The 16,670-nt window shown below is 35.0% G+C and overlaps 1 protein-coding gene across 1 annotated transcript in view; it reads left to right on the top strand.

Annotated features, from left to right (window-relative positions):
- The window catches only part of HCN1 (hyperpolarization activated cyclic nucleotide gated potassium channel 1), a 382,344-nt gene that overhangs the window by 293,659 nt on the left and 72,015 nt on the right, over positions 1-16,670 (top strand). Inside the window, exon 5 of the mRNA XM_059060576.2 lies at positions 14,762-14,908. Within this exon, the coding sequence (XP_058916559.1) occupies positions 14,762-14,908 (147 nt within the window). The remainder of the gene's footprint in view (positions 1-14,761; positions 14,909-16,670) is intronic.

Raw genomic sequence — 16,670 nt, 5'->3', positions numbered from 1 at the left:
GAGTTCACTTGAGATATAGAAGCCATAGTTAAGAGACATCTCTAAATTTAACTTGATTTCAAATAATTAATCAAAATTATACATAAAATATTAGTGTTTCAAACTTAACTGGAGTTAGGGCTTCTTTCCTCTCAGTCTATTTATGCCATCACAGTATTTTTTTACTGTATTGAACATTCCAGAAAGAGTGATTTTAAATTCTGTTTAATTCCTGGAGCACCAAATAAATGTGGCATTGGTGCACAGTTACAGCTTAGTCTATTTCTCAAATAAAATGAATAAAAATTAATCAGTTATCTACATAATTTGCCTTTGGCCACTGAGATTATCAATTTAAACTCTCTTTTCTATCTTAACTCTAGTCAAGATTGATTTATTCCTTTTCAAATGAAACTTGCTTAAAGACTGAAGCCAATTATTGCCTATTATCATTCTTATTGTTGAAATCATTCCCTCTTATTTCATAGGGATGAATTATTTTTAACTTACAATTTAACAACAAAAATATGAAGGAAAGAGATACATATTTTACTGGTATAATAAAGATTTTATTCTTAAAAAACAAAGTATTAACCCAGAATCTATTAGCTAGTAAGATTTCTAAATTGGTTCAATAAATTATTAACTTGTATCTGGAAAATATTCAGATAATAAAATAAAAATATGTTGTATGTGGCTTCAAACACACAAAAATAAAATCATTATAATGTTTTCCTTTCAGAAAAAAAGTGTATGTCTCAGATACACAGTTTAGAGACTGTGTTAGTAAATATTTTCCTAAGTAATGTGCAGATTAAGAGAAGCATTTCATAGGAAAGTGTACATAATAGAAAAAAAACAAATGCTAGTGATCCAACATTGTAACATTAATCAATGAATGGATGGATGGATGGATGGACAGACACCAGTTACTTATAGAGCTCCACATGGAGAGAAGAGTAATTACGTTCACAGTGAGGGCTGGAGAACATGTTCTGATATTACCTGGCTCCAGCCTTATCTTCAAGCTCAGGAGGAAACACAAGCTGTTGCTCCAAGAGGGAACAATTCTCTACTTCAAGGCACATTTTCTAAATGTCTCTTTATCTGGTGTTGTTAATGAAGTTGGTGTTCTAGTTTATTAATTATTGTAGTTAACAGGGTTATCTTGGTCTCTTATTTAAAAAAATGTCATGATGGGGTGGCTTATAAGAAACAGAAATTTACTCCTCATTGCTCTCGAAGTTGGGAAGTTCAAGATCAAGGCACAGGCAGGTTTAATGTTTTATGTGGTCTGCTTTCTGGTTCATAGATGGTACCTTCTTAGCTGTAATCTCACATGGCAAAAGGGGCAGTGGAGCTTTCTTGGGCCATACAAGGGCATTAATCCCATTCATTCATAAGGACTCCATCCTCCCAAAGGCCCCACCTCCTAATCACCATGGGGGGTTAGGTTTCAACATGAATTCTAAGGGGACACAAATATTCAAACCATAGCTAGAGCTTTAAAAATTTGACCCAAGAATTAATCTTTTTCAAAGTACCAAAGAATAATAAAACATTCTGAATAGTATGGTGGCCATGGAGATAACGAAATGGCACTACATTAAGAATTCAGAAACCTGGTTTTATTCCTGACATTTACTGACTAGTTGTGAAACTTGTATAAATGAATTTGCCATTCTAGGCCTCTTTTCTTCATCTGTGGAATGAGAGGATTGAAAATTATTATCTCTGTGATGCCCTGAGATCTGAGTGTCTCCCTTTGGACTAAATATATGTTAATTTCCCTTGGATGATCCAAAAGGCACTTTAGTTGCCTGTTGGGTCACCCTTATAAACATAATTCATTAACGTATTGTACTGGTTGGGGATATAGGGTAAGGAAATCCTCTTTCTTAAAATTATATGACATATTTATTCTATGTAAATGACTTTCAGGGCTTATGCTAACAATTATTTTTAATATTGAATACTATATTTCCATATAGTGCTCTTGGGAGATTTTCTTCCACTAGTTTTGGGTTTGTAGCTGCAACCTAGTTTGTTATGGCATTACTCATTTATAGTAACACACAATCACACAGCTACCTGACTTCCAACTATACTAAGTAGGTCATTCACAAAGCCAAAAAATAATTAAGCTAAAACACTTCTGAGTCTTAGGGAAATAGGTGTCAACATATAGGTATAAGAAGTGTTTGCATAACTGAATCACAGTGCTGTACACCTGAAACTAACATGATATTGTAAATCAACTATACTTCAAATAAAGAAATATTTTCTTTTTTTTAAAAAAAGGAGTGTTTGCATTTCTTGCCTTCTCAAATACTTAACACCTTTTTAGCTGGTTTTACCAAAAGCCTTTGTTTCTAGTTTAGTTTGAGCAGGCAGTCAGACAAGTAAGGCCTTAAAGGTCAGGTTGCAGGTGATCATGTGCAAAACAGACCCCTAACTATTTGGCAAGTTATCATTTAAAATATATTAAATCACAGAGAAAGGAGCTAGAAAAACACCAACAGCAGCAGGCAAGGACAACTTAGTGGAAAGCCAACAGTACCACATAATGAGCCTCTGAAACGAGAAATGAAGCAGAAGCCCAGGAAAAAAGCAATCCAGAAATATGGAAAAATCCTGGCAGTAACTACTGTACTATGTATAGTATAGGAAGTGTTATTTATTCATAATGATTACCAAGATTCATCAAGAACAATTTAAATTATGTTCAGTGTGCTGTATTTACTCTGGTCATGAAGTGAAGGGTTTGAGAAAGATTTAGAATTGCAGTATTCTAATGTTGTTTGTGCAGAGACCTTTACATTTGAGATTTGGGGGGGCAATAAAGAAATATCTTCATGTTCCTTTGTAGTTAAAAGTTTAATATGTTTATATAAGTACCTTAATTTTGTGCCCTTTTATATTTGAACTTCTTTGGCCATATTTCATAGTGTTCTTGTTTGTGCCAGTGCAGGAAATTGTTACTAATTGGGTTGGACATAAGGCATTCTCTTTAGTCCATGGGAACACATTTTTCCTTAAATTTTACAAGACCGGGTTCAGAAGCCATTTTTAAATTGAACACATTTGTTTTTAACAAATTAACCAATACACAAAGTTTCAACTAATCTGAACTGAAGAATGGAAGTTAGGTTCAAGACAAATGAGAATGTGGATAACTATCCCGAAATCTTAAGTCTTTGAGTGATCTCTTATGTGTTTCAATTTATTCGTTCCTGGTTTCTGCCATTTTCCTTGATCTATAATTGTTCATTTTTGCTTGAGCACTTTCCTTGACAGGGAGGTTACAGCTTCACAAGGCACACATTTATTTTGAAATATTTTAATTTTATGAACATCAAGCCATCTATTAATTTGGCATCTCTCTCTCTCTCTCTCTCTCTCTCTCTCTAGCTTCTAGCCACAGTCCCTAGTTCTGCCAGGGACAGCAGAGCACAATACTAAATCAAACTCTTTCTTTCAAATATTTTCTTTTCCAGGAAAGCATGCCCACTTTTCTCAACAAGTCCTAGTATGCATATTTTTTTCCTCACATTACAAATTTCTGATTGCTTTCTTCTTGTTTTAGACCAGTAGCTCTCAACCTGGGCTGAACGTTTGAATCAACTGAAGCCTTTTAGAAATAATGATGTCAGGAAGCTGCAACATTTTTTTACTGGCTTCATTAGCATTATGGAACACATAATCCACAGAAAACATGGACACGTGTTCTGTGTCTGAAGGATATGGTTCAGAGTTTCAGCTCTTCAGTGAAATTATTGTATGGCCTGAGGCATGTTTTTTCCCTCCTGTCTTAATATTTTCATGAAGATATAAACATAACCATGTCTGCCCACGTACCTCATGTGGTAGCTGGGAAGAACAAATGTTCTCTGTAGACTGTAAATCATCATAGAAATGTTATCACTGTTATTATCATCACCCAGTAAATTTTAAAACTGTAGATTGCTGTCTAATAATTCTTATTGTCCACATGTCTGCTGACTCAGTAGATTCTCTGACTTCTGTAGCCTTTTCTTTTCTAGCCTTGAGACAGTCTTCCCCTCTTCATTATTTACTTAAGTGAAAATCAAACAACCACAGAACTACTCAACAGATATACACATTTGTGGAAAGTCAGTAAAAAGAATAAAATGGAGAATCTAAGTTATTAAATGGACCACTTGGCTTAGTCATCATTCTACTCTCTTTTTATTTTTTTTGTACTATATACACATGAAACAATATTTATCTTTAGCATCTTAATGTGTTTTGTATTTAGCTAAGAGCACCATTCCACAGTCAAGACAACATTTTTCGAGTCTTTGCTCTGTCACTAACAATCTTCTGTGGGCTGACAGAGTTGTAGAGAAGGTACTTGGAAAAGAACAATGCGGTGTATAAATTTAATAAATAGTAACTATTCGTCTGCTTTAGGAAAAGAACAATTTATAATCATTAACACCTTCAAATACCAAGAAAAATCTATGAGGTTCTAATATTTAAGCATTTGATTTATATTCTCATTTATTTATAACCTCCAGTTTCCTCTTCCTTCTTCAAAGACTTGATGCTAAAGTGCAGAAAAGATGTGAAACGATTTATGTTTCAACAGTTTTCCTAATCAGAACTATAATATGCTATTGGAGATGGGCTCAGTGTTTTCTGAAGCACTAAAAATATCTGCTTTACTATAGAAAAATATTAAAGTGCTGGAATATTATTTTTAAATTGGGTGTCCAAATGAGTCATGTGTTATAGTTAGCACTTTATTTTACGGTAGTTTGCTGATTCCAAGTTTATTTTCATTTTCAGGGGTCTTATTCCATTCTGTTTTTTTTTTTTAATTTGATAATATTAGGAAAATATATTTGTTATTAAATAAATGTGTGAAGAGTTCTGTTTTTCACATTGTGGTATTGTAACATGCTCCATTAGCAGTGAAATAGACCCACATGAATACAGTGTTATATTTTTAAAGGAAAGATGAATCTCATACCATTTTTTTTTCTCAAGTAAAAATTAGCTGATGCTGTTTGAATTCCACCCAATGAAAGTAAAATTCTAGTCAAACATTGAATCCTCTAGCATAGTATATTGTGTTGCTGTCACTGTTGTTGTTACTAACTTGAAAACTTGATTTAACAAAATTCAGAGCTAAAATTATCCATTCCTGGAGGTTCTCCTACAACAGGCTTAGCTCAACTTGAGCTATAATTAAATTTTGTTATGCTCATGATCCAGAATGATCAATTAAGTCAATGATTTTCACACTTCTTTACCAAGTACAATTAAAGTAGAGAGAAATTTAAACACATACACTAGAATGTTTGGAGTATAAACTAAAGCCACTTGTCTCAATATGAACATTTATTTAAAAATTCAGATTTTACAGTATATTCTACAATTTATCGTATTTTAGTATTACAAGACCTTAACTTTCTCACCACTGAAGAAGACCAGTGATTCAGGAATATATGATATCTAATTCCACATCTTCTTTGATACTCTTGTACTCTTTTCTGTATTTCCAGGTTTAAGGTGCCATCAGATTGGTTCAGGAAGTAAGGAAAATGGTACTAGGAGAAGTAGCAGGGGGCCAGGTCACACATGGACTTGTAGATCACTGAGAGATTCCAGCTTTCACTCTAAGACTGGAGTACTTGGAGGGTTTTAAGCAAAGACCAGACTTTAAATGTGTTTTAATGTTTTAAAACAAACCAGGTTTTAAGCATGGCCAGACTTACCTTTTAGAAGAGCAGTGCTAGTTACTGGCTTAAGAATAAACCATAGTCAAAAGTTAAAGCAGAGACCAGTTAGAAGACTACTGAAGTCAGCTACATAAGAGATAATGATGACTTGGACTAAGTTTGTAAGAGTAGGGATGAATAGATGAATATATTGAAAAAGCAGATCCAGGAATATTACTCAGCAATTTAAAAAATATTTATTGATATCGTCAGCAAGAGGAATGTATTTCAGAAACATCATGCTAAGTCAAAAAGTGCCAGATGCAAAAGATTGCATATTGTACTATTCTATTTATATATACAATGATAGAAAAAGCAAAATAAATGACAGAGAACAGATCAGTAGTTTTCTAGGACCAGGGGTGGGAGTGTAGGATAACCACAAGGGAGAATGAGGGAACTTTTAGGAGTGATGGGAGTGTTCTAAAATGTGGATATGGCAGTGATTGCTCATGGAAATGTACACTTAAAGTGTGAATTTTATTGTATGTGAATTATACTTCTGTAAATCTGTAAAGAAAAATAATGTACATCAAATAAGATTTGCCTAGAGAAGTGGTGTATTGGAGAAAAAAACATGGCAAAGCCAACTGCAGTGTTCTTGGTCCCAGCTACCGGTAGGAAGTCATCATTATCTAACAGGCAGAGACGAGGTGTATATATAGTAAAATGAGATTTTGGGGGAGATCTTAAGGTTTGGATGTGTTAAATGCGAGATCCTTATTATGCATGCAAGTAGAGATTCCAGTTAGGCGATTGGACATATAAATCTGGATTGAAAGAAATCTAGTCTGCAGGTATACATTGAGGACTTCACTCTGTATAAATTATATATATAACTTAAAGCCAGGAAACTAGAAAATAGACAATTTCTCTGTCAATGAATGTTGACACAAACAAGAAGGGGGACACTAGAATAATTTCCAAATTCCTCTATCACCTGTCATTTCTATTTAAAATGTCTATAACCCAGTCTAGCTGCCCAGCTAAACGGTAGGAAAATGCCTGGCTAAAAAGATACTCATTAGCAATGACTACTGATTGAATGAATATACCTCCTTAAGATCATTCAGCACTGACAAGTAAAGAAAAAAGAAAAAGATCAAACTAGTCTCATCATCTTGAAGTTTCAGATGATTTTGAGTAATTACCATTTGAGGCCATTAATACTTACCAAATGAAACAGACTCTACTTCTATCAGAATAAATTACCAAAAAATCTTACTGATTATTAGTAACAATGCAAACCCCTGATCCCTTTATGATTGAGTGGAACTGGATTGGAAACTGCTTCACTTTGCTGGCTCTGTTCACCTGTCTTTGACTATGGTTATCTGATGACCCATAGGTCCATTTATTGGATCTACTTCTTCACTTTGCTTGGCCAAGAGCAAGCCAGTTAACACATGTGTCTTGACTCATCTTCATATTGTATTTGACGCCACTGGCCTTGTGGTAGGTCCAATATTTTAATAATCAGCTGCTTTCATCTTCAACTAAGATGTTTCCCTGGCAAGCATATTTTGTAGTGTCCTGCTAAATAGCTCTCACTTTAATAGGGCACTTGTGAATTTATGCTAGTTAGATTGGAAGTCTGTCATCTCTCACCACTTCAGGAAACAATTTGGAAATTATGATGTTGGCTTGGTTCTGGAAAGCTAGTCAAATTTTATATCAGCCAAAGAGTATTAGTTTCATAATGTTAGAGTTAATCAAGTTTGGAAAATTTTCTTTTATAAATTCCATGACTGGTTTTCTGAAAGTGTTTCCTTTCCCTTGATATTATTATGAATGATGTTGGTTTGCTATCAGACTCAAAACAGTGTCAATAGATATTATTAAATCATGGCCAGTTTAAACTACTGTTGTTCAATGTGAATTACATATATAAACTTATATTCATAAATCTATATTTCTGCATGTTGATATATATGTATTTGCAGAATACAAACATACATATGCGTGTGTATTTTCTTTTAATATCAGTTACCAATACGCACCTTTTGTTAAAGGCTGGGCCTTGCTGAAACAAGACCTCTATGCTTTTTCTCACTCTGCAGTGCTATACTTAGCACTTTTTTTCTAATAACATCTCCTTACTCTCTGAGAGGTATTTACCAAAAATTATGATAGTAATTATATAATGTAACTTCTCCATTGGATTAAAAGAGATATTTAAATTGTTCCATGGTAAAACTGACAACTGATCAATACTCAGGTCTGAAACATGGATTTTGACTGGTTGTGCTTATTTATGTGTGTGCTGCTTCATTGCTTCTTAATATGACATCATGTCAGACTTGATAAGTACTGTAACATCCATTTCAATCTTGTTTTATATTATGTACTTAAAGAATATTATGTTTTTCTCTTTCTGACTTACTTCACTCTGTATGACAGACTCTAGGTCCATCCACCTCACTACAAATAACTCAATTTTGTTTCTTTTTATGGCTGAGTAATATTCCATTGTATATATGTGCCATATCTTCTTTATCCATTCATCTGTCAATGGACACCTAGGTTGCTTCCATGTCCTGGCTATTGTAAATAGTACTGCAGTGAACATTGTGGTACCTGACTCTTTTTGAAATATGGTTTTTTCAGGGTATATGCCCAGTAATGGGATTGCTGGGTCTTATGGTAGTTCTATTTTTAGTTTTTTAAGGAACCTCTATACTGTTCTCCATAGTGGCTGTATCAATTTACATTCCCACCAACAGTGCAAGAGGGTTCCCGTTTCTCCACACCATCTCCAGCCTTTATTGTTTGTAGATTTTTTGATGATGCCCATTCTGACCGGTGTGAGAGGATACCTCATGGTAGTTTTTATTTGCATTTCTCTAATGATTAGTGATGTTGAGCATCCTTTCATGTGTTTGTTGGCAATCTGGTATATCTTCTTTGGAGAAATGTCTATTTAGGTCTTCTGCCCATTTTTGGATTAGGTTGTTTGTTTTTTTGATATTGAGCTGCATGAGCTCAATATCAAAATTGATACAATATCAAAGTTGTAAATTTTGGAGATTAATCCTTTGTCAGTTGCTTCATTTGCAAATATTTTCTCCCATTCTGAGGGTTGTCTTTTCGTCTTGTTTGTGTTTTCCTTTCATGAGAAAAAGCTTTTAAGTTTCATTAGGTCCCATTTGTTTATTTTTGTTTTTATTTCCATTTTTCTAGGAGGTGGGTCAAAAAGGATCTTGCTGTGATTTATGTCATAGAGTGTTCTGCCTATGTTTTCCTCTAAGAGTTTTATAGTGTCTGGTCTTACATTTAGGTCTTTAATCCATATGCTAACACATATATATGGAATCTAAAAAAAAAAAAAGGTTCTGAAGAACCTAGGGGCAGGAGAGGAATAAAGATGCAGACGTAGAGAATGGACTTGAGGACATGGAGAGGAGAAAGGGTAAGCTGGGAGGAAGTGAGAGAGTAGCATGGACATATATACACTACCAAATGTAAAATAGATAGCTAGTGGGAAGCAGCCGCATAGCACAGGGAGATCAGCTCACTGTTTTGTGACCACCTAGAGGGGTGGGATGGGGGGGTGGGAGGGAGGGAGATGCAAGAGAGAAGAGATATAGGGACATATGTATATGTAATACTGATTCACTTTGTTTTACAGCAGAAACTAACGCACCATTGTAAAACAATTATACTTCAATAAAGATGTTTAAAAAAAAGATTTCTCTGTCTGGATTATGGAAAATGAATTAGGATTGTAAGAAGGCATGTGCAAATTGATACAGAGAATGTAGTTAGGAAGCTAGGAATTAGTTTAGAGGATGAATAAAGTTACTTTGACTAGATTGATAATAGTGGTGATGCAGGGGAAAGGAAAATTATTGAAACCTTTAGCAGGTAGAATTTACATGATTTGATATTATCTTGAGGATTAGGATGAAGGAATAGGGAATATTAAAGTAGGGGTGATTCAGTTTTCTGGCAAGGGTATCATTTCATGAATATAAAAACAATATAAATGTGATCAAAGCTTTTTTTTTAGATTTTTGGAATTGTTGACATTTACCATGCTATCATTCTAGCTCTCTGCTTTTAACTAGAGTGCGTCAGAGAGATGGTTACATTTGCTATTTCCATTTTCACTTCTTACTTCTAAACATTTGCAAGCTGTTTTGAATTGACCCCACTCCTGATGTACACACACAGTCCAATGAAAGCACTGAGTGCAAAGACACCAAAAATTTTACCGAACGTAAATCCAGTGGATACTTTTCAATTCCCTTCTATTGAGACATCCTAGATTTTTCAGGAATAAAAGGATGGCTTAAAATTCTTTTTTAACTTCATGTATTAATATATTTCTAAACTGAATGCAATAAAATTATGAAGATAAAAGCTCAAATAATTGAAAAGATATTTGGAATTAAAATGAGTTCTAAGAATTTCAGGAAATACTGGGGAATGTAGAGAAAATGTGGGAAATCTAGGGAAATGTAGGGGGAAATGTAGGGAAAGAATATATGAAATAAGTGATGAGAAATATGGACCATATCCAGCAAAGTGCATCAGTTATCCAAAGGCTCAGCATCCAACTAGACTTCAATCTAGAATTCTGTATGCAGTCAGGTTATCAATCAACTTTGAGTTTAACAGAGACATTTTCAGAGAAGAAATGTTTCCAAAAAACTATATCCCACTCAATATTTCTTAGTTGTTTACTTAGGGATTGGTTCCAGCAACATGAATAACTAAACCAAAGGAAAAACATAGAGTCTAAGAATAGTGAACCCAACCAGGGATGTTGTAAAGAGAAATCCTACAGACAACTCAACAAATATTGGGTAGGATAAGAAGGCTGGAAAAAAAAAATGAAACTAAAATAAGAGCTAATTATGCAAGAAATGAAAATCATTAAAAATCCATGAAACAAAAGGAAATGTCATCAAATGTTCCACTTGGCATCATGATACTTGGTCAAAGTAATGTAAACACTATGTGTTTGGTAGGTTTAGTTTTGGGTACAAAACTGTAATCCACCTTTACATCATAGAAGTAGAGATGACAGAAGTTAGAAAGTAGGAGTGAAGGAGGGAGTTTGTTACTTTCATCTGGTAAATTTGTCTAGAGTTCTCTGAACAAGAAATAAAGGTATAAATAGATTATGTAAAGTTACAAAGGAGATCAAGGGAACAATTAGCACTAGTGACACAGTTATAGCATGAGAAAGGGGGTGAGAAGATACAGGGAACTGTAAGTAGTTAAACCACTTTGTTATGGCAAAAAGTCAATAATAGATGCCTATTATTAATCCATATAAGAAATAGAGACAGAAGCATATTGCTTGGTGATACCAACTAAACACCTTTTTAAAAATGGTGACCCGGGAGAAGTGAGACTGGTGGGTTTGACAATGGAATGTTGTCATTTGTTTTAAACACTCTATTAGGGCACATTTTTAATATTGTCAAGGCGGAAGAAAACTTTCCTCTATCCTTCTAGGTTCTTCTGTCCAGTCTAAGAATTAAATTGACATGAGCCAGTTAACAGGTGAAAATCAAATTTTATTTCTTATATATACATGAATCCCACATACTTGATAGGGTCAGAGACCCCACATACAGGAGAGGTTCAGAGACAAAGAGGTAAAACAAGGTATACGTGCCATCCTGGGCTAAGGAATGGGAGAGGGGCCTGGAGCTCTCAGAAACAGATAATTCATCAGATGATAAAAAGAAGAGCAGTTGTTGGATAATTAGATGTTTGTCCTGCCATACAGTTGGGACCACTTAGATAAAATTTATCTCTGGTAATAACCCTTTTTCTGGGAAAAATCCCCAATTTAAATTATCCTAAGTAGTTAAGGGAGGGACAGTTGTTTCTCTTGAGTCTGTAGGGTCTCCACTTCCTTTAGCACATAATAACCCACATGCCAAAGTGTCACATCTTGAAAAAAGCCTGTTCTGAACCCCTAAAATATCATGTACATGCATTATATATACATAGATATATATATATAAAATTTTAATTGCAGAGAACATTTTAAAAATAATAGTACATTAGAATTTTAAATGGTACTTGTTTTATAGTCTTTTAAATCTGATACAATGAATTTTTGATTTTATATATTCAAGAAAGAATTATATTTGCATCTTTGCTTTTGAGTGGGCCCCTCCTCTTTGAAACTTTATCCTTCTTTGGATTTTGCTCATCTAGCTTTTTTGGTCCTGCTCTTACATCGTGCTGGCTAATGTGAGTTCCCTTAACTTGTCAAACTCCATGACTCAACTGCTTTTAAAATATAGGTTCCACTTTTTGTCTTTTTATGTCTTCACTTGACGCATCCTTAGTGATCTCTTAGTCATTGACCATGCGTATATTTTCTCTTCTAAGTGCCTGACCTACATATAAGCATTAGGATGTGCCATGGGCATCTTAAACTTAACTTGTCAGAAACTGAATTTCTTTTCTTTCCCCTACTCTCCCTCAAACACAGGCACAAATTTCCCCAAAATGATTAAAATGCTACTAAGTTTTAATGCTGTCTCCCATAACCCTGAGAAACATGCAAAAAAAGGGAGAAATCTAGAGCTTCAGTATGCCAGTTAAAGTTAAAGATTCTCACCATCCCAAGCAGTGTTTGGGCAAGCACTCTACTGAGAAAAGTGTGCAGAGATTACTTGATACTTACTGGTTTTGAAGAACACTGAATCCTTTATTTGGCCAGAACTGAAAGGATTTTCATCAATGCTGTAAGTGACAGCCCTGTTGTCTGAAGTTGTTTTATTGTTTTCCCAAGTTCGGATATTTGACCGAGCTCACCAGACTCCATAGATTATACTTATATGAGGCTTTCGTTTAAAGGCAAAGGTCAGTGCAACAGAGAAAGAGAATGCCAACAAGCATCAGAGGCCTGAGGGCCTTTCCCCAGCACCCTCCCTGTGGGCTCAACCTCTGGGACCCTGGAGCATGCTGACTCACTGGCCTGAACCACCAAGATCTGTGCAAGGAGTCTTGCTTTGGAGAGAGCTCACCAGCAAAGCTCTCAGTAGCTCTTTAAATAGTCCATCCAAACTAGTCAAACCAAGCAGGCTATTTGCAAATCATTAGTGCAGAAGTTAGCCTTGTGGGTCTCCAGTGGAGTTTCAGAACCTAAACAGTACCTCAAATATCTCACTGCCCTCTTCTTGGCTAAGAGTAAAAATCAGATACAAAGATGTCTCTAAAAATAAAGTTGGAGCTTTTCCAGTCCAGCTGAAAATCAACCTTATCCTACACAGCAATCTTGTAGAAAGGGCCACTGAAGCATCTTTCCTTTGGACCAGCTGCATGAGGGGTCAAAGCAGGCTGAATCTGAGGTCTCTAGCTAAGGGTGGGCTACCAAGGTTAGCATACAGTTTCTGACTTCCTCAGGAAAAATTAACTCAGTCCTAAGGGTGGGCTACCAAGGTTAGCATACAGATTCTGACTTCCTCAGGAAAAATTAACCCAGTCCTTCTCAAGTATATACTAGAAGCCACTTACACACAATGACAGTGACAGAGTTGGTGCCTAAATTCAGAATGCCTAAATCATAATCAAGTTGCTTCAGAGATATATATATGTAGGCCTGCAGGCTTTAAATACTTCAGGGAACAGTCTGGTGACCAAATAAAGGAATCTCATGACAAAGTTGTATTTCCTTTGAGAATACTAAACTCTAAAAGGGAATGTCCAAAAATATGAATGTTATGTGTAAGGAAATTATGTAAAAAAATTTGATGAAATACAACACAATGGGTTGCTGTTTCCCATTAGATATATGTATTATCAATTACCAATTATAATTATGGTAATTATGGGCAAGGAGTCCAGTCACCTAGATCTTCTAGTCTGAGCTCTGTTATCAGGAAAAGATTTGAAAAATTTTTTCATAGATAATATGTCAAATGTGTTGTGTTTAGGAAAGATTTTTATTCCAGTATCTTCATCCAGTTTTATTATCTACTTTTTATTTGTACTCAGTTTTATCATCCGTACAATGAAGCTAATTTTGGGGGTCTAACTGATTTTTTCAAAGTATAGTCTTATGACCACCTGCATTTAAAACATCGAGGGAATATTTCTCAAACTTAAATGTGTGTGAATCATCTGGGGATGTTTCTTAAGGTGCAGATTCTGATTTCACAGCTCTGAGTTAAAGCCTGAAATGCTCTTCTAATAAGCTTCCAAGTAATCTCCATGCTTCTATGTTCCTGTTTGATTTGCAGGGATTTTTTTTAAGTGCGTATGTATATGTATATGTATATGAGCATGTGTATAAATTTACAAAGGCAGGTGCCTCAACTGAATCAATATCTGAAGTTAAGAATACAAATCTGCATTCCCAAAAGACAACCTCACCCCAAGTTTTATAAACAATCAAGTTTAAGTACTACTTATTTAAATGAAATTAAATGTCTAAGTTAAGTTTCAGCTATAAAATTATGTGGATCTAGTCTCTTTCTGATATTTTTCTACGTCCTAAATTGAAGCCTGACACAGTCTCTTAGTTTATAGGGCACGAGTGTTGCTTGAGTATCTATGACTAGCAAATAGCTGCCAAGCTTTCTGCCTCCAGATTCAATTGTTAATTAGGTCTGATCTTCTGCTATAAAGGTCTAAGATAAGACCTTTTGTACTATCCAAAGTTATGGGATTCTTTCTCCAAATGAAGATATAAACTGCAACTTCATACTTCTTTTAGAACTCAGCTCAAAAAAAAAAAAGAAAAAATAGCATCACATTTTGTTTTCTTGCCTCATCACTGGCTTTTCTGGGGCTGCACCCAGTTACCTCTGAGCTCCTTCCATGCTTCCTCTCTATAACATCTCAGGTCTTTACAGGAAATATTCACCTAAACAAATGCTTTCTACAGTCTGACACAGAGTAGGTACATTACAACCTAGTACATTATTTCCTTCCCTTTAAAGGATTTCTTCTTTTTGTTACTGTTACTCAAATATTATTGAATATAGCACAACAAAGTAACACGACAATTTCTCATACAGCCTAACAATGTTTTCTAATTTCCTTTTTTCCTTTCCTTACAGTATAAGCAAGTGGAACAATACATGTCATTCCATAAGTTACCAGCTGATATGCGTCAGAAGATACATGATTACTATGAACACAGATACCAAGGCAAAATCTTTGATGAGGAAAATATTCTCAATGAACTCAATGATCCTCTGAGAGAGGTAAGTCTCCGTGTGCATGATCATTGTTTACTTTCTCCTTTCCTGGGAAATCCTCAATTCCATGTTTTGACACTACTTAAAAGAAAAATTAAAATTTAATGTTAAAACATCTTGTTTTTTGCCCTTATTTGCCCTTATGTTCTCCCATTTACAGCACTTATGTTAAAAAAAAAAAGACTGGAAATTGTTCTAATTATGATTCTCAGGATATCGTTTTATTTTCTGTATCCCTAGTTACAAAGTCCCTTCTTATGTCCCCATTGTCCATATCTTCCCAGTTTTCCACTCTCGCATCTCATGCTCACCAAACTGTTTCGTTAACTTCTTTTTGATTTCTACTTTCCTCCTATCTTCATTTTCCTTGTTCATCTCCTGGACCCTGATCACAGACTGACCTGACCCGTTGTGAGTAATTCATTTCCTGTTACCTCGCAAAAACACTTGGCAACATCAGTAACCACCTCTTTGCCTTGCATCTCCTTTCCATCCCTCCCTAGAAGTCTTCCCTCTATACCCACTATAATGTACAGGTCACCCCTAGATAAAAAGAACATTCTCTCGAGTGTTTGTGTTTTTTACACTGTCTTTCTCCTTCTCCATTCTTTTACTACCAACCTTCTCAAAAGATTACCTTATAATTATTGCATTGTGGTTCCATCTCCACTTCTTTACCAAAATTATTTCCCTGAAAATTATAAGTGAACATTTAATCATCAAATCCTTTGTCTTTGAGCCATTGGTGGTTCCTTTAAACTCAATAAAACACATATCCTGAACCTCTTTTGGGAGCTTCTTTAACACTAAGCCAGTACTGAGCCATTGGCTTTTCATTTTGAATTTCTGAGTTTTATTCTCGTGTTTATTTCATCTCTGCAGTTCATTAAACTTGACCTCCAAGTTCTTGCCATAACCTCTGTTTTCTTAAAAGCTACATGATATCCCCTCGCCGTATGTATGTATAGTAAGCTATGTGTTAGTCATTATTATCCATCACTAAACCATTTATCCTTGGAAGTCTCTCTCTCTCTCTCTCTGTAAATGTTTTAGTTATTCTTTCGAGTCATAGGGAATGTAAAATTTCTGTCTTTTTGAAAAATCTTTCTTTGCTCTGCACATCCAGTCAATTACCAAATGCTGTCAATTCACTGTGACAATATATCTTACACCTATGCCCTTGTCTCCTTTCCCAAGGCCCTTACCCTAACCTTATTCCTCTCACATGGACTATTTGCAATATCCCCTTAGTTTACCTTCCAGCCTTTGGTCTGTTTTCTCTAACTACCATTTAAAGCAGCGGTGCCAGATTAATCTTTTATGTGTAAGAGCTAGTCATGTCTCTGCTCAGAAATGTTCAGTCTTTACATTGCAAATTTTAAATCAACTATAGCCTCCTTAGGCTCATATTCTAACCCTTCTATGCTCTGATCCTTGCTGAATTTCTAGCTTTATTTTTCCCTGTTGCCATACATGTTCCAAAGTGGCCTATAGCCAAATTGTGCAACTTAAGTGTTTTGAAAAACCAATTCTAATTTCTCAACTTGCCTCATACATTTTCCAGATGTTTCTCATCTGTTGGCAAAGGTAATAAATAATATTTCTTTATTTATACCTCCTTTGATTGTCCAGACTAGATCTGGTCTCTCTTTTCCCTAACCCCCAGTGCACTGAGTCCATAATGCTTGTGTGCTACTTTCCATTTTGTCTATTATCACGATTTTTCCACATTAGTTTCCTCCACTTTTGTCTTGAAAGTTCTTTAAGA

The sequence above is a fragment of the Kogia breviceps genome, chromosome 4 (assembly GCF_026419965.1).
Source record: "Kogia breviceps isolate mKogBre1 chromosome 4, mKogBre1 haplotype 1, whole genome shotgun sequence".
NCBI lineage: Eukaryota > Metazoa > Chordata > Mammalia > Artiodactyla > Physeteridae > Kogia > Kogia breviceps.
The sequence above is the reverse complement of the archived record's forward strand: the minus strand, read 5'-3'. Positions and strand labels throughout refer to the sequence as shown.